The sequence below is a fragment of the Zeus faber genome (assembly GCF_960531495.2).
Source record: "Zeus faber genome assembly, chromosome: 22".
Classification (NCBI taxonomy): Eukaryota; Metazoa; Chordata; class Actinopteri; order Zeiformes; family Zeidae; genus Zeus; species Zeus faber.
Window position 1 is genome coordinate 24,472,498 of NC_137209.1, and position 22,228 is coordinate 24,494,725.

The 22,228-nt window shown below is 49.5% G+C and overlaps 1 protein-coding gene and 1 pseudogene across 2 annotated transcripts in view; both read left to right on the forward strand.

Moving 5' to 3' along the window:
- Positions 1-22,228, forward strand: part of LOC307247463 — a 442,915-nt pseudogene that overhangs the window by 384,901 nt on the left and 35,786 nt on the right. The gene's annotated exons all lie outside the window — the stretch shown is intronic.
- LOC307247190 (diacylglycerol kinase delta) lies at positions 2,626-21,410 on the forward strand. The gene is made up of 27 exons (XM_080023280.1): positions 2,626-2,680; positions 3,808-3,912; positions 4,197-4,329; positions 4,576-4,682; positions 4,907-5,032; positions 6,612-6,714; positions 6,908-7,067; positions 7,153-7,261; positions 7,959-8,098; positions 8,315-8,396; positions 8,891-8,982; positions 10,330-10,429; positions 14,364-14,429; positions 14,517-14,676; positions 14,833-14,928; positions 15,120-15,201; positions 15,293-15,400; positions 18,633-18,729; positions 18,897-19,004; positions 19,106-19,219; positions 19,758-19,892; positions 19,990-20,147; positions 20,235-20,349; positions 20,427-20,516; positions 20,892-21,005; positions 21,081-21,189; positions 21,312-21,410. The coding sequence occupies exons 2-27, from the start codon at positions 3,832-3,834 to the stop codon at positions 21,359-21,361; spliced, it is 2,835 nt and encodes a 944-aa protein (XP_079879406.1). The 5' UTR covers positions 2,626-2,680; positions 3,808-3,831; the 3' UTR covers positions 21,362-21,410.

A 22,228-nucleotide genomic window follows, 5' to 3' on the forward strand; every position in this document is an offset into this window, starting at 1 on the left:
GCGTCCTCAGCACCGCCTGCTCTCATTCCTGTGTTCTGGCACCTCCATGTAGGTGTCTCATCCACCCTTCATCCTCCACAGGAATGTTGCTAGGGGACAGATGTCTTCGAGGCAGGGTGTTGATCTCCATGGTGAATTAAATGGTGTATATCTCACTTCTTACCCAGGATACATCTCTGTCCACTGGGGGCATACAGTCGTAGATAAGATGGAGTGTCTAACACTGTGTGTAGTGTGTTTAGTTTTAGTGTTTACAGTGTGTAATTTGTGTGCAGTGTGTCCAGTGTGTAGTGTGTGTGTACAGTGTTTAGTGTGTACAGTGTGTAGTGTGTACAGTGTGTAGTGTGTGTGTAGCGTGTACAGTGTGTAGTTTGTACTAGTCCAGGGGGGTCCGGGGGGTCGTGCTGTAGAGACGTCTCCGTCATGGATGTGTGTGAGTGAAAGACTCCAATCTGTCTCTTCCATCTCAGTCGTCCAGTTCACAGTTCAATCAAACATGTTTTTAATTTTATCAGGGCAGGTCTTTCCAAAATCCTTGGTGCGTGCGTGTTAAAGCCACACGCCGTGAGCCGTGTGGCGTGAGGCGTAAGGCGTGAGCCGTGTGGCGTGAGGCGTGAGGCGTGAGCCGTGTGGCGTGAGGCGTGAGGCGTGAGCCGTGAGGCGTGAGGCGTGAGGCGTGAGCCGTGTGGCGTGAGGCGTGAGGCGTGAGGCGTGAGCCGTGTGGCGTGAGGCGTAAGGCGTGAGCCGTGTGGCGTGAGGCGTGAGGCGTGAGCCGTGTGGCGTGAGGCGTGAGCCGTGTGGCGTGAGCCGTGTGGCGTGAGCCGTGTGGCGTGAGGCGTGAGCCGTGTGGCGTGAGGCGTGAGGCGTGAGGCGTGAGCCGTGAGGCGTGAGGCGTGAGGCGTGAGCCGTGAGCCGTGAGCCGTGTGGCGTGAGCCGTGAGGCGTGAGGCGTGAGGCGTGAGCCGTGAGCCGTGAGCCGTGAGCCGTGTGGCGTGAGCCGTGAGGCGTGAGGCGTGAGCCGTGTGGCGTGAGCCGTGAGGCGTGAGGCGTGAGGCGTGAGCCGTGAGCCGTGTGGCGTGAGCCGTGAGGCGTGAGGCGTGAGGCGTGAGGCGTCTTTGTCTAGTGCGTCTCCTCGCTGTCCGTGTTCTGCTGATGAGGACAACTCACCCCGTCCCTCGCACCGTGTGGGCGCTGAGCGCTGTTCAGCCACATCGCTCATCTCAGGACCTTTGCTGGGGAAACATCCCATAATAACCCCATTAGAGCGCCCACCACACACCCGTGGCCTCGTTCTCATCGTAAGGTTTCCGGTTCCGTTTTGCATTTGTTTCAGTGTACGTGATGTGGCAACCAGGCAGAGTTTAACTCCACAAGGAGGTTTTCAACCTCAAATTCAAAACAAAATATGAAATATTATTCAGTGTCTCGTCAGAGAACAAGACAATCCAGCCTCTCATCAAGCAGAAGATGAGCAACCCTCCCTCCCTCCCTCCCTCCCTCTAGAAAAGTGTGAAGGAGGGAATCCTGCTGAAACAGACGAGTTCTTTCCAGCGATGGAAGAGAAGGTACTTCAAGCTCAGAGGCAGGACACTCTACTACGCCAAGGACTCCAAGGTACATGTGACTATCATCCACCATCTCTCCTTCTCTCCATCTCTGCCTCCATCAGCCTTTATTAGTCTTGGTGAACTATTACCTCCATAAAGCCAGGCCTCGGTCAGATCCGGATGTCGCACGTCAGTCGGGCACTTCCTTCCTAGACCCTTGAGCAAGGACAGAGGCTCAAGGACTGGAGCTGGTCCCCCAATATAGTGATTGAAGAAGTGTCCACTCTAGTTACTTCCCAATCTCCGCCTTACCGCTCCACCTCCCTAACCCTCAGTCCAGAGTGGAAGTGGCCTCCATCTTGGCAGGACATAGTGGAGGACGGAAGAGACGGCCATTTTGTCCGGCCGTAAGGTTATCGTCACCCGGCCAGAGCCGATCGTCGAGTCGCACAAAGAACCAGGCCTTTGGACCGGTGGTTCTCAGGATGGGGTCCTTCCAGAGGGCCCAGAGGGTCCCCAGGCAAATGTTTACAATTTAAAGCTCAGCATTATTTGATTTCAATGAGAGAACATCCAGACGTTTGGATCCTCGCTTCCCTGTTGGAGCAGAGACACTGAATCCTTTCCGACCAATAAAGGTTATTGGTCGGAATGGATCGAAAGACTGAATCTGATCAAACGGATTAAACTGAGGCTCCCGGGGGTGGAGGTGGTGGAGAACCACTGTTCACTCCATTCTGAAGACAGAAAAGAAAGCAGGCCATGGGGGACACGTCGCGCTGCGTCTCACCACAAACAGGCAAATCTGCGACTTTAACATGAAGCTGTGAATAGTTGCTTTCATCTTCAGCAACAACAGCAAAAACTAAACGCCTGGAAAACATGTCCCAAGCTTTGTTGTGATCTTGAGCCGGTCGTGGGTGGTTTGGTGTTGTGGACTGAAGGTTAATGTGTTACAGATGGGCGGTGCACAGTTGCTCCTTGGAGGCGTGTCCTTTGCAAAGGCCTCCTGCTGTGTCTCCTCATCTCCGCTTTTTCTATTTGCGGTCTCAGTCGCTGATCTTTGACGAGGTGGATCTGTCCGACGCCAGCGTGGCCGAAACCAGCACCAAGAACATCAACAACAGCTTCACGGTAACCATGACAACAGTTCTGATGTGTTGACCTACTAGAAGTTCAGTATTCAAATATCTTGTACTTCTGATTGACAGCCAATAAACCAATAAAATAGAGCTGCTCGATATCATGATACGAGACTAGATAACGTTATAAAATCGATATCGCAATATCAGAGTAGATCCAGACGAACCCGTTATATCGATATTGCGCTATAAGATATCTTTATAATATCGATATTGCAATATTAGATATGGTTAAATATATATATTGCGATATTAGATATTGTTATTAGATCGATATTGGGATACAACAGTAGGTATTATAATATCAGTATCGTGACATTGGTTGTATTGTTATCGTAATAAGGAATTACATATTGTTATTATGTCAATATTGCTGCATGACACTAGACATTGTTATATCGATATCGCGATATTCGATATTGCAATATCTTTAGAATATTGATATTGCGATATGAGACTAGATAGCATTAAAATACGGATGTTGCGATTTAAGACTAGATCTGTTCTGGGATGGGGGTCCTCGTAACATGGTGATGTAGTTAGATGTCTGCAGGACAGTGAGTATTGACAGTGAGTTTCCTGAGCTTCAGATGGTTCTTCTGTTCTGATCAATACTCATACTGTAATATCCACACTACTAAGGATTGCTTCTATAATATTTATTGCATGAATGCATAAATATCTTATAAAAGCACAGTCGTCCCTCCATCAATAATCACATTTGTGCGATATTTGATTTGGTCATGTGGCCCGTCCTTACAATATTCTTTTATGAATAACCCAGTATTTTACCATAATTTTACCAAACCTGATCAGAACAATGTTCTGAACGGGTTTTTAATGGGTGTCAATAAAGGTGGTATCAGAAAGGTTTTCCAGAAGCTTCCTCGTTTCCACACAGACTCTGGGAGCAGACTTTTGCCAACGACTGAACACTCAGCGTCTGGCGGAGTGATAACGCAGCGTCTGGCGTCCGTCCACAAACTCAGAAAAAAAAACCTTTCAGAAAATGATCCTCTGTTGGTCGTCTGAAGCAGCCAGACCCGCACCGCCCGGAAAACTGCTCAAAACAAGTGTAAAGCGCTGTCGCAGTGATGTTCAGCCCTCTCCCTCTCTCAGGTGATCACTCCGTTCCGCAAGCTCATGCTGTGTGCGGAGAACAGGAAGGAGATGGAGGACTGGATCACCGCCCTCAAGTCCGTCCAGAAGTGGGAGACATATGAGGTGAGAGCACCTTCTTCCTCCTCCTCCTCCTCCTCCTCCTCACATGAAAATCAACAGAGCCCCCGAGTCTTCACCCCATAGTTCTACAGGCAGCATAACAATATCGGCTGATGCCATATTTGGGTATGATATCTCCAAGTGGCAACATATAGATAGTAAACCACAAAGGACCAAATACAGATCCCACTCATGAGGTCACCTTGCTGTCAACATGAGTTGATGGCATCAAATGAACACAAGACACTTAAATGTATAATCTCCCTCCACCTCCCTCCACCCTCCAGGCCAGTCAGTTCAACATGGAGCATTTCTCCGGGATGCACAACTGGTACGCCTGCTCTCACGCCAGACCCACGTTCTGCAACGTCTGTAGGGAAGCTCTGCCGGGGGTCACCTCACATGGACTGTCCTGCGAAGGTGCAATACTTGTCTGTCGCTCTGTTTGTCTGTCATTCTGTCTGTCGCTCTTTCTGTCTGTCTGTCGTTCTGTCTGTGTCCGTCCATTGCTCGGTGTGTCACTCAGTCTGTCGCTCTGTCAGTCTGTCGCTCTGTCAGTCTGTCGCTCTGTCACTGTCAGTGTGTCGCTCTGTCAGTCTGTCGCTCTGTCGCTCTTTCACTGTCGCTCTGTCTGTCTGTATTGACTCCTTACCGTCTCCTCCACAGTTTGTAAGTTCAAGGCTCACAAACGCTGTGCAGTGCGTTCGACCAATAGCTGCAAGTGGACAACGCTGGCGTCGGTGGGGAACGACATCATTGAGGACGAGGACGGGGTGAGGAGGCGTCGCCACCGCTTCTTTCCTTTAACTTCCCCAAGTTTCACTGAAAGAAACACAGATAAAAGTCAATGAATTGCATTGCATACTTGAGAAAAGCTGCTGCAAAATCAACCATTTTTGTCTCGGCGATCACGAAAATCCTCCCGGAGGGACTGTGTAACATCCTTCCTAACGGTAGGAAGCAGGATGGTCCACAATGCATTGCTCTGCCCCCGCAGGTGTCCATGCCCCATCAGTGGCTGGAAGGAAACCTGCCGGTCAGCGCTCGCTGCGTCGTCTGCGACAAGAACTGTGGCAGCGTGAGGAGGCTTCAGGACTGGAGGTGCCTCTGGTGCAAGGCCATCGTAAGACTTAACTTTACTTATCTGCTCACGCCATGTTGGAATGCTTATCTTATCTTACTTTGTCCTAACTTTTCTTATCATAACTCATTTTATCTTAACTGTACTTATCTTAACTTTACTTATCTTAACTCATTTTATCTTAACTTTACTTATCTTAACTTATCTTTACTTATCCTAACTTTACTTATCTTATGTTTACTTATCTTAACTCATTTTTATCTTAACCTTACTTATCTTAACTTTACTTATCTTAACTCATTTTATCTTAACTTTACTTATCTTAACTTATCTTTACTTATCCTAACTTTACTTATCTTATGTTTACTTATCTTAACTCATTTTTATCTTAACCTTACTTATCTTAACTTTACTTATCCTAACTTATCTTATCTTTACTTATCTTAATGTATCTAAATTTAACCTATCGTAACTTTACTTATCTGAACTTTATTTACCTAATCTTATCTTTACTTTTCTTAACTTATCTTAACTTTACTTATCTTATCTTTACTTGTCTTAACATATCTTAATGTATCTTAAATTAACTTGTTTTAACTTTACTTATCTTGACTTATCGTATCTTAACTTAAGTTATTGTAACTTTACTTATCTTACCTTATCTAACCATAACTATTTTTTTATCGTTACTGATCTTATCATTACTTTACTTATCTTATCATAACTTCGCATATCTTAGCTTATCGTAACTTATCTTAACTTTACTTAAATTTACTTTTCTTATCTTATCCCGTATTTACTTATCTTAACTTTACTTACCTTAACTTTACTTTTCTTAACTTAAATTATCTTAATGTATCTCATCTTTACTTATCTTATCTTGACTTTAATTTATTTATCTTACCTTTACTTTTATTAACTTATCTTCACTTTACTTAGCTTAACTTATCTCAGCTTTACTTATCTTAATTTTACGTTTATTAAATTATCTTAACTTTACTTAACTTATCTCAGCTTTATTTATCTTAACTTATCTTAACTTTTCTTAACTTTACTTATCTAACCGTAACTTATCCAACCGCCTTATCTTATCGTTACTTAACTTATCGTATCTTAACTCATCATAATTTATCTTATCTTATCTTGACTTTAATTTATTTATCTTACCTTTACTTTTATTAACTTATCTTCACTTTACTTAGCTTAACTTATCTCAGCTTTACTTATCTTAATTTTACGTTTATTAAATTATCTTAACTTTACTTAACTTATCTCAGCTTTATTTATCTTAACTTATCTTTTCTTAACTTTACTTATCTAACCGTAACTTATCCAACCGCCTTATCTTGTCGTTACTTAACTTATCGTATCTTAACTCATCATAATTTATCTTATCTTAACTTTACTTTAATTTATTTATTTTAACTTTACTTATGTTATCCAACCATAACTTATCTTATCGTTACTTATCTTATCCTTACTTTACGTACCGTATCTTAACTTAACTTATCTTAACTTATCCTATCTTATCACACAGATCAGGATCATATTTGAAAAGTTTACAGAAGTGACATTTGGAGGATTTCAGAGGGAAGAACTAACATGACCGTGGTGTGTCTAGGTACACAGCAGCTGTAAGGACCACATGGGCAGGGTGTGTCCACTGGGTCAGTGTCGGGTCTCCATCATCCCTCCGACAGTCTTGAACAGCATTGACTCCGACGGTGAGACACGTGTTTGTATAGTTCCTGTTATAAATGTTCAACTGGACGAGAGTCTTACATTGTAGTTTCTATGGAGCACCACAAGCTAGCTTTACCATGAGCATGTCAATATTCAGCAATATGAAGGCCGCTCGCTGATTGACACCATCGACCAATCAGAATCCAGCATTCTCCAGTGCTTCTTTGTGCTCAGGCTTCTGGAAGGCCACCTCAGCGTCCTGCTCCAGCCCCCTGCTGGTCCTGGTCAACTCCAAGAGCGGAGACAACCAGGGCGTCAAGTTCCTCCGAAAGTTCAAGCAGCTCCTCAATCCAGCCCAGGTGTTTGACCTGATGAACGGAGGCCCGCAGCTGGGGTAAGGCTCCGCCCGTACCTATACCTGTAGCTCCACCTCCACCTTTAGCGTCACCTGTAATCCCCTCTCCCCTCCCTCCCTCCAGGTTGCGTTTGTTCCAGAAGTTCGTCACGTTCCGTATCCTGGTCTGTGGAGGAGACGGCAGCGTGGGCTGGGTGCTGTCTGAGCTGGACAAACTGAACCTGCACAAGCAGGTGAGGGGGAGGAGTGAGGAGAGGGGGGGGGGGGGGGTGGGGTGAGGAGGGGAGGAGTGCAGCGCTCAGTGCTGATGATGATCAAATCAATGAATCAGTTAGAGACAAAGCTAATCAACGCTATCATGTAAAAGCGCATCAGGTCCATTAGCGTCATGTGGAGTATTGAATATATTCAGCGAACTCATTTAAACAAATGTAAATATATTTAATTAATTGAAATGAATTGAAACTATTCTGTCTCGCTCGTTGAGCCTGAGACACTGACGTGGTTTGATGGGTTTGAGCAGGATCTGTAGGTGGAGTGTGTGCGCATGAACTGAAGGAATGTTGATGTTTCATTAAAGTATAAAAGACTGTCGCTATATATAATTTTCTAAAGCTCTGAAGCCACTTCACACCAAACGAGCGTCCGACGGTCAGATCCTTGTGGCCGGCGCATGAACCGGTGGCATCACATCCTATAATATGTCAGGGGAAAATGGCTGTTTATCCTGAACAACGGCAAGTGGGGTTTATCACAGAGGGGCGGGGTTTATCACACAGAGGTGGGGTTTATCACAGCGTGTCACAGCCTTTCAGGTGCGGAATCTGACTCCATGGGACTGAAGGGACCGTTGTTGTCGTTTGTCAGATTTGGTGTAAAGCTGCTTTAAAGGTATGAAACACTCTTCGGTGGTGTGGTGCATCCCCACAGTGCCAGCTGGGCGTGCTGCCGCTCGGGACGGGGAACGACCTGGCCCGGGTCCTGGGCTGGGGAGGGCTCTGCGACGACGACGCCCAGCTACTGCAGATCCTGGAGAAGCTGGAGAGGGCCACCACCAAGATGCTGGACCGGTGAGACCAGGGGGCGGAACTGGGACAGGAGGGCGGGGCTAGGACCAGGGGCGTCGCATGGGAGAGAAAAAAATGGCGATACTGCCTTAAGTAAATGTGTGTTCTCAAAACTTAAGTTTCACTGTCACTCTGCGTTACTGACGCTAAGCTAACTAGTTAACATTGGTGAGAATCTGCTTTGTTTACCACTGGTTTCCATGGTGATCATGTTTTCAGATGGAGTGTGATGACATTTGAGGTTCCTACCAAACACACACCGCAAGTGAAGGAAGAGGACAGTCTGGACTCCCCTCTGCAGGTATGCTACTTCCTGTACAGGTATGCTGGAACAGGAAGTAAGAGACTCGAAACAGGAAGTGAGAAGCTAGAAACTAGTTGTAAGAGACCAGAAATGGGAAGTAGACTCTGGGACTAGAAACGGGTAGGAAGAAACTAGAAGCAGGAAGTAAGAGATAAGAGACTAAAAACAGGAAGTAAGAGACTAAAAACAGGAAGTAAGAGACTAGAAACTGGGAAGACAGGGACTAGAAACAGGAAGGTTGAGACTAGGGAAGCTGGGAAACAGGAATTAAGAAGCTAAAAACTAGATGTATGAGACTAGAAACGGGAAGTCTAGGACAAGAAACTGGTAGTAAGGAATTATAAACAGGAAGTAAGAGACTTGAAACAGAAAACGTCAGGGACTAGAAACCAGGAGTGTTAGCTTTGGATTTGATGTTTCTTTCATGAACGTTTGCCCCATCCGAGAGCATTCCAACTTGGCGTGAGCAGCCTTTCATGCCCCGCCCCCAGGTCCACATCACTCAGTACGCCGACTCCGTGGCCTCCCACCTCACCAAGATCCTCGACTCGGACAAACACAGCGACGTCATATCTTCAGCCAAGTAGGTGCAATGCATTCTGGGTAAGCCCCTGAGGCCATGTGAGGACACATCCACACCCAGGTAGTCAGGAGCTGGGCGTGGTTCTGCTCGTCTCCCAAACCAGAGTCCAGAGTCAAATACCTTGCAGTATTTATTGTTACACTAATGTCTCTGTCGCAATGTAGCTTGAATGTTATTCTCCCTTGTAAGTCGCTTTGGATAAAAGCGTCTGATAAATGACTAAATGTAAATGAAATGTAAATGTAGGATAAGGTGAGGGGAGGTCGACCGTTCCACTTCATCCAGGATGACGTCTGTCTTGATTGATCCCCAGGGAGTGGAGGTGGGAGGTGGCAGTTGGGTGGAGGTGGGAGGTGGCGGTTAGGTTGAGGTTGGAGGTGAAGGTTTGGTGGAGGTGGAGGTTGAGTGGAGGCGGGAGGTGGAGGTAGAGGTGGGAGGTGGAGGTTGGGTGGAGGTGGTATTTTACCTGAAGGTGTTGGAGAGCAGCGCAGCATCTAATCAGTGTCTTCTCAAGGTTCACGCTGCAAAGACCATAAAGACTGGAAAGGTACAAAGTTGAGGAAACCTATCGGCACAAGTGTGATATGTCCATTATTGATTAACAGTCACCTGACGGCGTTGCACCTTGAACCTTGAACCTTGTACCTTACAGGCTCAAGGCCTTCTCACACCCGTAGGAGCACCAAGTGTTTCAGCAGAGGAACCTTGGATCAGTGGTTCAGCCTTTTCCAGATTTTCAAAACAAACAAAATAAAAGTCAAGTTTCAGCAGCGATGGTTTTGTTGGGGACCCCTTGGAAGGACACCTGGGGGGCCCCCAGACCCCATGTTGAGAACCGCTGCATGGGCGGGTACTGCTGGGGCTGCTACAAGGCCGTACTTTGTTTTCTCAGAGTGTGTTCACTATGGGCGGCCATGTTGGATTGAATGACCTTCCTGTTTGTAGAGGAAAGCGGTTGAAGAGTAGAGTGGGATTATGACTCAGGTTCAGCAACGTGGAGTGAGTCACACAGGAGGAACATGGTGTTCTGAGGGAGAGGGGGGGGAGGAGGAGAGAGAGAGAGAGAGAGAGAGAGAGAGAGAGAGAGAGAGAGAGAGAGAGAGAGAGAGAGAGAGAGAGAGAGAGAGACAGAGAGAGAGAGAGAGAGAGAGAGAGAGAGAGAGGTGAGTTAATGTTTGTCGTGATTGAATAATAAAAATCACATTTGAAGTGTTTACTTGATTGTTTGATCTTCATTATCCTCCAATTCACCACTGACTCCATCTCTCCACCCCACTCTTTCCTCCATCCCTCCACCCCACTCTTTCCTCCATCCCTCATCCCTCCATCCCTCTCCTCCTCCTCCAGGTTTCTCTGTGGGACGGTGAATGACTTTGTGGCGGAGGTGGGGAAGGCTTACGAGAGAGCGACTGAGAACAAGGAGGAGGCGGACGCCATGGCCAGGAAGGTGCGTGGAGGGGGAGGGGCTATGGCCAGGAAGGTGCGTGGAGGGGGAGGGGCCATGGTCAGGAAGGTGTGTGGAGGGGGAGGGGCCATGGACATGAAGCTGTGTGGAGGGGGAGGGGCCATGGGCATGAAGCTGTGTGGAGGGGGAGGGGCCATGGCCAGGAAGGTGAGTGGAGGGGGAGGGGCCTAATTTGGAAGGTGTGTGAAGGGGGAGGGGCCATGGCCCGGAAGGTGTGTGGAGGGGGAGGGGCCATGGTCAGGAAGGTGAGTGGAGGGCGAGGGGGCTGAGAGCCACAAGGGAAGAACGTAGACAAAAAATTCAGCTTTTAATGAATGTCCGAGAGCGGCAGGAAGCAGCGGGAGACGTTTGGACGCGGTGCATGGTGCCGTGACGCGGTGCATGGCTCCGTGACCCAGGGCATGGTGCCGTGACGCGGTGCATGGCACCCTGACGCGGTGCTTGATGCCGTGACGCGGTGCATGGTGCCGTGACGCGGTGCATGGTTCCGTGACCCAGGGCATGGTGCCGTGACGCGGTGCATGGCGCCCTGACGCGGTGCTTGATGCCGTGACGCGGTGCATGGTGCCGTGACGCGGTGCATGGCTCCGTGACCCAGGGCATGGTGCCGTGACGCGGTGCATGGCGCCCTGACGCGGTGCATGGCGCCCTGACGCGGTGCTTGATGCCGTGACGCGGTGCATGGTGCCGTGACGCGGTGCATGGTTCCGTGACCCAGGGCATGGTGCCGTGACGCGGTGCATGGCGCCCTGACGCGGTGCTTGATGCCGTGACGCGGTGCATGGTGCCGTGATGCGGTGCATGGCTCCGTGACCCAGGGCATGGTGCCGTGATGCGGTGCATGGCTCCGTGACCCAGGGCATGGTGCCGTGACGCGGTGCATGGCGCCCTGACGCGGTGCTTGATGCCGTGACGCGGTGCATGGTGCCGTGATGCGGTGCATGGTTCCGTGACGCGGTGCATGGTGCCGTGACGCAGTGCATGGCGCCCTGATGCGGTGCTTGATGCCGTGACGCGGTGCATGGTTCCGTGACCCAGGGCATGGTGCCATGATGCGGTGCATGGTGCCGTGACGCGGTGCATGGCTCCGTGACCCAGGGCATGGTGCCGTGACGCGGTGCATGGCGCCCTGACACGGTGCATGGCGCCCTGACGCGGTGCATGGCGCCCTGACGCGGTGCATGGCGCCCTGACGCGGTGCTTGATCCCCTGACGCGGTGCATGGTGCCGTGACGCAGTGCATGGCGCCCTGACGCAGTGCTTGATGCCGTGACGCGGTGCATGGTGCCGTGACGCGGTGCATGGTGCCGTGACGCGGTGCATGGTGCCGTGACGCGGTGCCTGGTGCCGTGACGCAGTGCATGGCGCCCTGATGCGGTGCTTGATGCCGTGACGCGGTGCATGGTTGTGTGACGCGGTGCATGGTTCCGTGACGCAGGGCATGGTGCCGTGACGCGGTGCTTGATGCCGTGACGAGGTGCATGGTGCCGTGACCCGGTGCTTGATGCCGTGACGGGGTGCATGGTTCCGTGACCCAGGGCATGGTGCCGTGACGCAGTGCATGGCGCCCTGACGCGGTGCTTGATGCCGTGACGCGGTGCATGGCGCCCTGACGCGGTGCTTGATGCCGTGACGCGATGCATGGTGCCGTGACGCAGTGTATGGTGCCGTGACGCGGTGCTTGATGCCGTGACGCGGTGCATGGTGCCGTGACGCAGTGTATGGTGCCGTGACGCGGTGCTTGATGCCGTGACGCGGTGCATGGCGCCCTGACGCGGTGCTTGATGCCGTGACGCGATGCATGGTGCCGTGACGCGGTGCTTGATGCCGTGATGCGGTGCATGGTGCCGTGACGCAGTGTATGGTGCCGTGACGCGGTGCATGGTGCTGTGACGCAGTGCTTGATGCCGTGACACGGTGCCTGGTGCCGTGACGCGGTGCGTGACATGGTGACGTGGTGCGTGACATGGTGACGTGGTGCATGATGCCGTGATGTGGTGCATGATGCGGTGCGTCACATGGTGCATGGTGCCGGGACGCGGTGCCGTGTTTTTGTTTCGTTCAATTAGGAGTCAGAGGAAAACAAATCCATCTCAAATAAAAACACTGTTTTTATTTGTTTTGTTGGAGAGGGAAGGTTGCTCCATCCCCATTACCCGGCAATCCAACACGGAGCGGGACACACCCTGAGCTCCATACAGGAACCCTGCTCTCCGTCTCAACTGATCATCAGATGTTCTTTATTACTACATTATAATCACAATATGTTAGATATTATCATCATTACATTATTATTATTATTTTTGCAGGATCTAAATGATCAGATCTCTATTCATTGGAATGATCAGTTTTTCGGGCGTAATCCGTTGTACAGCGGGAGGAGAGCCGGAGCCCCCTGCTGGTACTAATAGGTATTGCAGTACGGCTCTTGCTGGTTCCAGTGGCGGTTGCCGTGTCATGAGTAAATATAAAGCATCTGAGTTATTGAGTAACTGTTTAAATTCTAGGCGGCATGTGCTAGGTTAGAAAGGGGCGGGGCTTGCATAATCGTTAAAATATTTCAACTTGAATTTCCAAACACGTGCATGCGTGACCATACCTGTGGAAGTGTTAACCTTTGAGGGCATTTTGAGAAGTGAGGACATTTTGGCCGGTCCTCACTTAGTCTGTGTCCTGTTGGCCCAGACATTTTAAACCTATTCAAACCTTTATTATATAAAAATGTTTAGTTATTCATTTATAAATATTATTAAATCTTATATTATGATTGTATTGATGATACATGATTTAAATAAAATACGAACAGCCAAAAAAAAACAAAAAAAACGATACGATGGAAAGAAAACAAGCACGTGTGATGCACGCGCATGTTGTGCAGGTGTTTTATATAAGAGCTTGTATAATGTGTCCAGTGGGCAGTGTGGGTGGAGAGAGGGATGGAGAGAGAGGGAGGGAGGAATGGAGAGAGAGAAAAGGAGAGGTGGTGGTGAAGGTTAGGATCCAAGTTGAAGGTGCAGGAGGTGTTTCTATCAAAACCTTTATTGTGAATGAAAGTTATTTCGACAATGAGAGGGAAGGGGATGCAGGTCCAGTCAGTGTGTGGAGTTTAGTGCCTCTAGTTCAAGCAAGGAAGCCGGCTGAACAGCCTCCCCACGGTGAAGAGACGCTGTTTGGTTTGTTCCTTCTGGGCCACTGTAGAAACATGGCGGTGCAACATGGCGGCCTCCATGAAGCATACCCGCTCCCAATGTAGATAAAAACAGCTGATTGTGAGGTAAAGCCAACACTATACGTACACTATACATATACATACACAAATTAAAACATACTTATCAATATTATATTCCATTTCTGCCACGACTGTTCTGTTAATTCTATACACTGCACCTTTAGGAGGGAAGGAAATCTAAAAGTAGCATACTACTACTACTCATACTACTCCAACAACAAACTATTACTCATACTAGTCCAACAACAAACTACTACTCATACTACTCCAACAACAAACTATTACTCATACTAGTCCAACAACAAACTACTACTCATACTACTCCAACAACAAACCACTACTAGTACCCTTAGTCCAGCGACAAACTACTACTACTACTCCAAAAAACTGCTACTTATACTATTTCAACAACATACTACTACTCCAACAACAAACTACTACTCATACTAGTCCAGCAACAAACTACTGCTGGTACTAAGATTGCAGTGCACTAGCGCCCCCTGCTGAGCGACCACCACTGGTCAGGTTGTGATATTTAGAATCTTAGAATGCTTTTTCCCTCCATATCTGAGCCATGGTTCTTTTTACTCCATAATAAAGTACAATGGACCATAATACCAACATGTAGCATGTAGCATGTGATTTTGGATGTCATGTAACAGGTGCATTGTGCACATCTCTGCCCAGTGCGCTCTGTTGAATGAGAAGCTGGATTCGCTGGTCAAGGCCCTCAGCGAGGAGGCGGACGCTCAGGTAACCACTCACCTCCACCTCCCACACGCCTCATTCTGTGTCGCTGTCACTGATGGTTTCATGCAGCTCCCTCGCTGCTCCGTGTAGGTGGTGCCAGCGGGCACAGCGCCCCCTCAGGACAAGGGAGGAGGCGGCGGCGGCGGCGGCGGGGTGGAGGCGGGGGCGTACCGCTCCAAGGAACAGCTGATGCTCCGAGCGAACAGCCTGAAGAAAGCACTGAGACAGATCATAGAGCAGGCAGAGAAAGGTACACACACACAACACACACACACACACACACACACACACACACACACACACACACACACACACACACACACACACACACACACACACACACACACACACACACACACACACACACACACACTTCCTGTGTCCTCACTTTGTCCGTGTGTGTCAGTGGTGGATGAGCAGAACAGACACACCCAGGTCCAGAGGAACTCGTCCTCCTCCTCCATGAAGAGAGAGAACAGCGAAGAGATGAAGGACGAGTCCCGTGAGTCTGCCATCATCATCACCCTTACATCCCTCCATCACCCTTACATCCCTCCATCACCCTTACATCCCTCCATCACCCTTACATCCCTCCATCACCCTTACATTACTCATCACGTCTTCATTCCATCACATCGGGAGTTTGTTCTCATTGCACTTCCGCGTTCATTTACCCACAATCCCCCTGTGCAGGTCCAGGCAGCTTGAGCCCCACGTCCGCCATCTTGGAGAAACCTGAAACCGTGACGGAGGTGGGCTTCAACGAGGACACAGTGTGAGTGTCTGATGGCTGTAGTATTATTGTTTCTACATGACGGATTCAGCTGTTTCCTGTTGTTACATCAGTGGTTTGTTGATGTTTCCAGACAATGTTCAGAAAAGTGTGTCATGAATAATTACTTTGGGATCGGTCTCGACGCCAAGATCTCCCTGGAGTTCAACAACAAGAGGGATGAGCACCCCAAGAAGTGCAGGTAACACCCACACCCACAGCACAACTTTGGGTGGAGCAGGGCAGGAAGTGGTGGCTAGTACAGACTAGTGGAGGCTAGTACAGACTAGTAGAGACTAGTGGAGGCTAGTAGAGACTAGTGGAGGCTAGTGGAGACGAGTGGAGACTAGTGGAGGCTAGTAGACACTAGTGGAGGCTAGTGGAGACGAGTGGAGGCTAATGGAGGCTAGTGGAGGCTAGTACAGACTAGTGGAGGCTAGTACAGACTAGTGGAGGCTAGTACAGACTAGTGGAGGCTAGTAGAGACTAGTGGAGGCTAGTGGAGACGAGTGGAGACTAGTGGAGGCTAGTAGAGACTAGTGGAGGCTAATGGAGGCTAGTGGAGGCTAGTGGAGACGAGTGGAGACTAGTGGAGGCTAGTAGAGACTAGTGGAGGCTAATGGAGGCTAGTGGAGGCTAGTACAGACTAGTGGAGGCTAGTACAGACTAGTGGAGGCTAGTAGAGACTAGTGGAGGCTAGTGGAGACGAGTGGAGACTAGTGGAGGCTAGTAGAGACTAGTGGAGGCTAATGGAGGCTAGTGGAGGCTAGTACAGACTAGTGGAGGCTAGTACAGACTAGTGGAGGCTAGTAGAGACAAGTAGAGACTAGTGGAGGCTAGTGGAGGCTAGTCCAGACTAGTGGAGGCTAGTACAGACTAGTGGAGACTAGTAGAGACAAGTGGAGGCTAGTAGAGGCTAGTAGAGACTAGTGGAGGCTAGTGGAGGCTAGTGGAGGCTAGTAGAGACTAGTAGAGACTAGTGGAGGCTAGTAGAGACTAGTGGAGGCTAGTACAGACTAGTGGAGGCTAGTACAGACTAGTGGAGACTAGTAGAGACGAGTGGAGGCTAGTACAGACTAGTGGAGGCTAGTACAGACGAGTGGAGGCTAGTACAGACTAGTGGAGGCTAGTACAGACTAGTAGAGACTAGTGGAGGCTAGTAGAGACTAGTGGAGGCTAGTAGAGACTAGTGGAGGCTAGTAGAGACAAGTGGAGGCTAGTAGAGACTAGTGGAGGCTAGTAGAGACTAGTGGAGGCTAGTACAGACTAGTGGAGGCTAGTACAGACTAGTGGAGGCTAGTACAGACTAGTGGAGGCTAGTAGAGACTAGTGGAGGCTAGTAGAGACTAGTGGAGGCTAGTACAGACTAGTGGAGGCTAGTACAGACTAGTGGAGGCTAGTACAGACTAGTGGAGGCTAGTAGAGACTAGTGGAGGCTAGTGGAGGCTAGTGCAGACTAGTGGAGGCTAGTACAGACTAGTGGAGACTAGTAGAGACAAGTGGAGGCTAGTAGAGACAAGTGGAGGCTAGTAAAGACAAGTGGAGGCTAGTAGAGACTAGTGGAGGCTAGTAGAGACTAGTGGAGGCTAGTGGAGGCTAGTACAGACTAGTGGAGGCTAGTACAGACTAGTGGAGACTAGTAGAGACAAGTGGAGACAAGTGGAGACTAGTGGAGGCTAGTGGAGGCTAGTGGAGACTAGTGGAGGCTAGTAGAGACTAGTGGAGACTAGTAGAGACGAGTGGAGGCTAGTAGAGACGAGTGGAGGCTAGTAGAGAATAGTGGAGGCTAGTACAGACTAGTGGAGACTAGTAGAGACGAGTGGAGGCTAGTAGAGACGAGTGGAGGCTAGTGGAGGCTAGTGGAGGCTAGTGGAGACGAGTGGAGACTAGTGGAGGCTAGTGGAGGCTAGTAGAGACTAGTGGAGGCTAATGGAGGCTAGTAGAGACTAGTGGAGGCTAGTACAGACTAGTGGAGGCTAGTACAGAGTAGTGGAGGCTAGTAGAGACAAGTAGAGACTAGTAGAGGCTAGTGGAGACTAGTGGAGACTAGTGGAGACTAGTGGAGGCTAGTGGAGGCTAGTGGAGGCTAGTAGAGACTAGTGGAGGCTAGTGGAGGCTAGTAGAGACTAGTGGAGGCTAATGGAGGCTAGTAGAGACTAGTGGAGGCTAGTAGAGACTAGTGGAGGCTAGTACAGACTAGTGGAGGCTAGTACAGACTAGTGGAGGCTAGTAGAGACAAGCAGAGACTAGTGGAGGCTAGTCCAGACTAGTGGAGACTAGTAGAGAGTAGTAGAGACTAGTGGAGGCTAGTAGAGACAATTGGAGGCTAGTAGAGACTAGTGGAGGCTAGTACAGACTAGTGGAGGCTAGTGGAGGCTAGTGGAGACTTGTGGAGGCTAGTGGAGGCTAGTGGAGGCTAGTGGAGGCTAGTGGAGACTAGTGGAGACTAGTGGAGACTAGTGGAGACTAGTGGAGACTAGTGGAGGCTAGTGGAGGCTAGTGGAGACTAGTGGAGGCTAGTGGAGGCTAGTACAGACTAGTGGAGGATAGTACAGACTAGTGGAGACTAGTAGAGGCTAGTGGAGGCTAGTAGAGGCTAGTGGAGGCTAGTAGAGGCTAGTAGAGGCTAGTGGAGACTAGTGGAGGCCAGTAGAGGCTAGTGGAGGCTAGTAGAGGCTAGTAGAGGCTAGTGGAGGCTAGTGGAGGCCAGTAGAGACTAGTGGAGGCTAGTAGAGGCTAATGGAGGCTAGTGGAGGCCAGTAGAGACTAGTGGAGGCTAGTAGAGGCTAGTAGAGGCTAGTGGAGGCTAGTAGAGGCTAGTGGAGACTAGTGGAGGCTAGTAGAGGCTAGTGGAGGCTAGTAGAGGCTAGTAGAGGCTAGTAGAGGCTAGTGGAGGCCAGTAGAGACTAGTGGAGGCTAGTAGAGGCTAGTGGAGGCTAGTAGAGGCTAGTAGAGGCTAGTAGAGGCTAGTGGAGGCTAGTCGAGGCTAGTGGAGGCTAGTAGAGGCTAGTAGAGGCTAGTAGAGGCTAGTGGAGGCCAGTAGAGACTAGTGGAGGCTAGTAGAGGCTAGTAGAGGCTAGTAGAGGCTAGTGGAGGCTAGTAGAGGCTAGTAGAGGCTAGTAGAGGCTAGTGGAGGCCAGTAGAGACTAGTGGAGGCTAGTAGAGGCTAGTAGGGTCCAGTGGAGCAGGAAGTGGACTAACTGATGTGTTGGAAAGGTGGCGTCCTATGTCGGAGCTCTTCAGTTCGACCCGTTTCCCAGTGTTTCAATGGATTTATCTGTGGGAGTTCCACGACATGCCTCTTTTTACCTGTTTTTATAAGGATGATAAGCTTTGTTTGCACAGAAACAATCATCTGTCTCTCTCTCTCTCTCTCTACATCTTTTCTTTCTGACTTCCTGCTGTGATTCTCATTTGAACCCTCCCTCCCACAGTAGTCGTACTAAGAACATGATGTGGTACGGCGTCCTGGGAACCAAGGAGCTGGTCCAGAAGACCTACAAGAACCTGGAGCAGAGGGTCCAGCTGGAGGTATCAGCACACCAAGTGTAGATAAAATTAGATCTCACTGTTTTTAAAAAGTAAACATTGATTTTACTTACAGTGTGTCATTTTCCACCACTAGGGGGAGCTCTTTGACACCGTGGAATCCTTTTTTTGTTCAGTGATCAACTAAATGCCTCCCCCCCTCCCCCCAGTGTGATGGCGTCCCCATGCCTCTTCCCAGTCTCCAGGGTCTCGCTGTCCTCAACATTCCGAGTTATGCCGGAGGAATCAACTTCTGGGGCGGAACCAAGGAGGACAATGTGAGCGACACACGGGTGGAGGAATGGATTGACAGATGCAGGTTGTTTGGACAGACAGCTGGATGTTTAAACTTCACAATGACAAATAAATATTCTTTTAGAACTTTGGCGCTCCGTCCTTTGATGATAAGAAGCTGGAGGTGGTGGCAGTGTTCGGCAGCATGCAGATGGCTGTCTCCAGAGTGATCAACCTGCAGCACCACCGCATTGCACAGGTACACCTTATAGAAGTGGGTGGCTAGTAGTTGCGACAAGAAGTGACTAGTGAAGAAGAATCTTTATTTGTCACACGACACACCACACCACAACACATGCACATGCCTTTTGGGTGGTGCTGGTGAAATGCTTCCTCTGCATTTCACCCATCCTGGCTTGTGCTTCCTCCGGGGGGGCAGCCAGGAGCAGTGGGCAGCATTCGTCGACGCCCGGGGACCTGGATCCAAATGTCCATCGCTGGTCAGACCATGATGTGTGCATGTTTTGGGTGGGGGTCCTTACTGTTGTTAGATAGAGAAAACCCTATGTGAGCACGGGGAGAACATGCAAACTCCACACAGAAAGACTCCTATTTGGGAGATAACCCATCGGAGCGTGGTGCCAACAGCGCTAGTGGTGGCTAGAAGAGAAGTGACTTCCATTTGGTGCTCAGGGGCTTCTACTAAATAACAACAATAACGTAAACGAGTGCATCACTAGTTCCAGCTGACCTTTTCCTCCCAGTATTGACCACGGTTGCACCCTGCGTGGTCCCAGTGTCGGCAGGTGAGGATCACCATCCTGGGGGAGGAGGGCGTCCCGGTCCAGGTGGACGGAGAGGCCTGGATACAACCACCAGGGATCGTCAAGATCGTCCATAAGAACCGAGCACAGATGCTCACCAGAGACCGGGTGAGACACCGATATACTTAGAATCGATAAATAGATTTCCTCGCAGTTACCTTTACAACCAGATGGTCTAAGGTGTCGATCCCTCATGTGTGCCCAGGCCTTCGAGAGCACCTTGAAGTCGTGGGAGGACAAGAGGAAGATCGACCGCTCGCCCCGGCCTCGCCTGGACTCCCAGCAGTCCATGGAGTACCTGACGGAGGAGGAGTGTGCCCAGGTGCAGCAGCTGGGTATCGTGGCCGACACGCTCATCACCAAGTAAGAACATGGATTCATCAAACCAAACACAGCGTATGTCAATCAACTCTCTGACTCCCCGGTTTGGTTGGCACCGCCTCGTTGTAGGATCCGAGAGGCGGCGAAGACCCACAAGCTGGTGGAGCAGGAGCTGGCGCACGCCGTCAATGCATCGGCCCTGGTGCTGAGCGAGGCTTTCCCTTCCAAGCCGTCCAGCCCTGAGGTACGAGATGAATGGACCCGCATGGATTACTGTCCAACCAGTACACATCTATTTATACAGTTTTCTGTGTTTTCTAGTGTCTGAGTCGGAGCACGGCCGTGGAAATCGTCAACAGCAGCAAAGTTCTTCAGGCCGAGACCAGAATGTTACTGGACGGAAAATTACTTGTGAGCAAACAAAAAAAAACTTTTATAAAACTGGATTCTGAATAACGAGAGGTCACGTCTCTGCCCAACACTAGCTAGTGGCAGCACCTTGTGACACTACATGAATTACATTGAGATGGAATATTGATTTTAAATGATTCTAGGACTAGTGTGAGATGAATAGTCACAGCAACATAGTGAACTCGTCAAGTCTTGTCTTTTCTATGACGTCCGCCAGATGATGCCACAAGCATGTGGAAGAAGTTCGTCATTATTCTGAAATAACTGGCGCTGACCGCTGCTGTTGACCCATCAGCATCTGTTTTTCTCGGGTTTCGGGTGTAGACACTAGAGTTGGTGTTCAAGCTCATTTCTTCTTGTAATGGTACGTCTCAGCTGGACTCCCCGGAGGAAGAGGAGCTGCACACCACCCTGAACAGCCTGAGCTCCGAGCTCCACAAGCTGGACGACATCCACTGGATCTGCCCCCTCATGCAGTGCTCTGAGGAGGTGCGGCGCTTCACATGACCACTCTTTAAGATGGAGACATTGAAATGGGAAGTCAAGTTGTACTCTCTTTGTCAGGAGTCGCTGAGGGCGAGCAGCAAGAGCTGCATGAAGCTGAAGATCATGCCCAAAGGGAAGAAAGAGAGAGAGAAGCTCCACAAGCAGAAGTCCAACAGCTCCCTGTCAGGTAAGAAGACCACAAGCAGATGAGTGTTGCTTTTGGGTGTTCAGGCACCTCTCCTTACGTATGTCCTGTCTCTAAGACATGGAGAAGGCCAGCGTCAGTCATCCTCTCACTCCCTCCCTCAGGTACCTGGGATATGAAGGGCGCGGCGGGCGAGGCCGACTCCGGAAACTAAATCTCCCGGAGGGGCGCTTTGGACACGCCCCCTGTTGTCGAGACGACCATGGTTGCCAGGCGACCGCGTTCTCCTGTGACGGCGGTTCTGTGACGCAAGGAAGAAAAAAAAAGAATCAAATCGCCCATTTTATCACTTCGTTCGGCAGCCGGCCAATAGGAAGCAGCGTTTTGTCAATCACCGTTTGAAGGCGGAGCTTGCGTCGCATCGCATCAGTGCGGTCTTTCCTGCTTGACCCTGGAAGAGGGCGTGGCTTAGAGCCACGCAGCCAAGGGAAGGGGCGGGGCTAGTAACAACTCCGCCCCGTGTCTGCATATTTTGTTTTCGACGATGTAATGTGTTTACGTGGTGCTCGCTTTGCATGACGAGTGCAGCCATTTTGTTTTAGAACTTTAATAACGTGTTTAAGTTCTGAACTCGTGAAAAGCCTTTAACTTTTGCTTTCTCTGGAGATGTTTTAAGAAGCGACGAAGAACAAAAAGAAATTAACATTTCAATGTTGTCGTCTAACGAAGCTGGAGATGATCCTAAATGTTGCAAAAATATCAACTATATTGAAGAATGTACTTATGTGGACTCGTATTTAACTGGTGAATAACTATGATGAATAATGTTTTACAAAGGTTCTATTTGTGGTTTTAAGAGTGTGACCTGTGAACGCTGCAAAAAACACCTGAACTGAAGCGAGGTGTCCGAACACGTCGTGAAGGAGAGGTTTGATCCTGGGCCAATCAGGAGGAAGCATCGGCAACGGCGTTTTCCTCTACGCCCATGACTGTCTAACTAAAATAGTGTAGGATAATAATATGAATAACATTTTAAGGTATTAGCTCTCGCCATGCACTGACTCTGAGCCCAACCCTGTTG

Excerpts from the sequence above, each read along its gene's own strand:
- LOC307247190 (XM_080023280.1), top strand. The coding sequence starts at position 3,832 with ATGCTGTGTGCGGAGAACAGGAAGGAGATGGAGGACTGGATCACCGCC. Across the intron at positions 4,683-4,906 it reads TCATTGAGGACGAGGACGGG|GTGTCCATGCCCCATCAGTG; the intron begins GTGAGGAGGCGT and ends CTGCCCCCGCAG. Across the intron at positions 14,677-14,832 it reads CATAGAGCAGGCAGAGAAAG|TGGTGGATGAGCAGAACAGA; the intron begins GTACACACACAC and ends CGTGTGTGTCAG.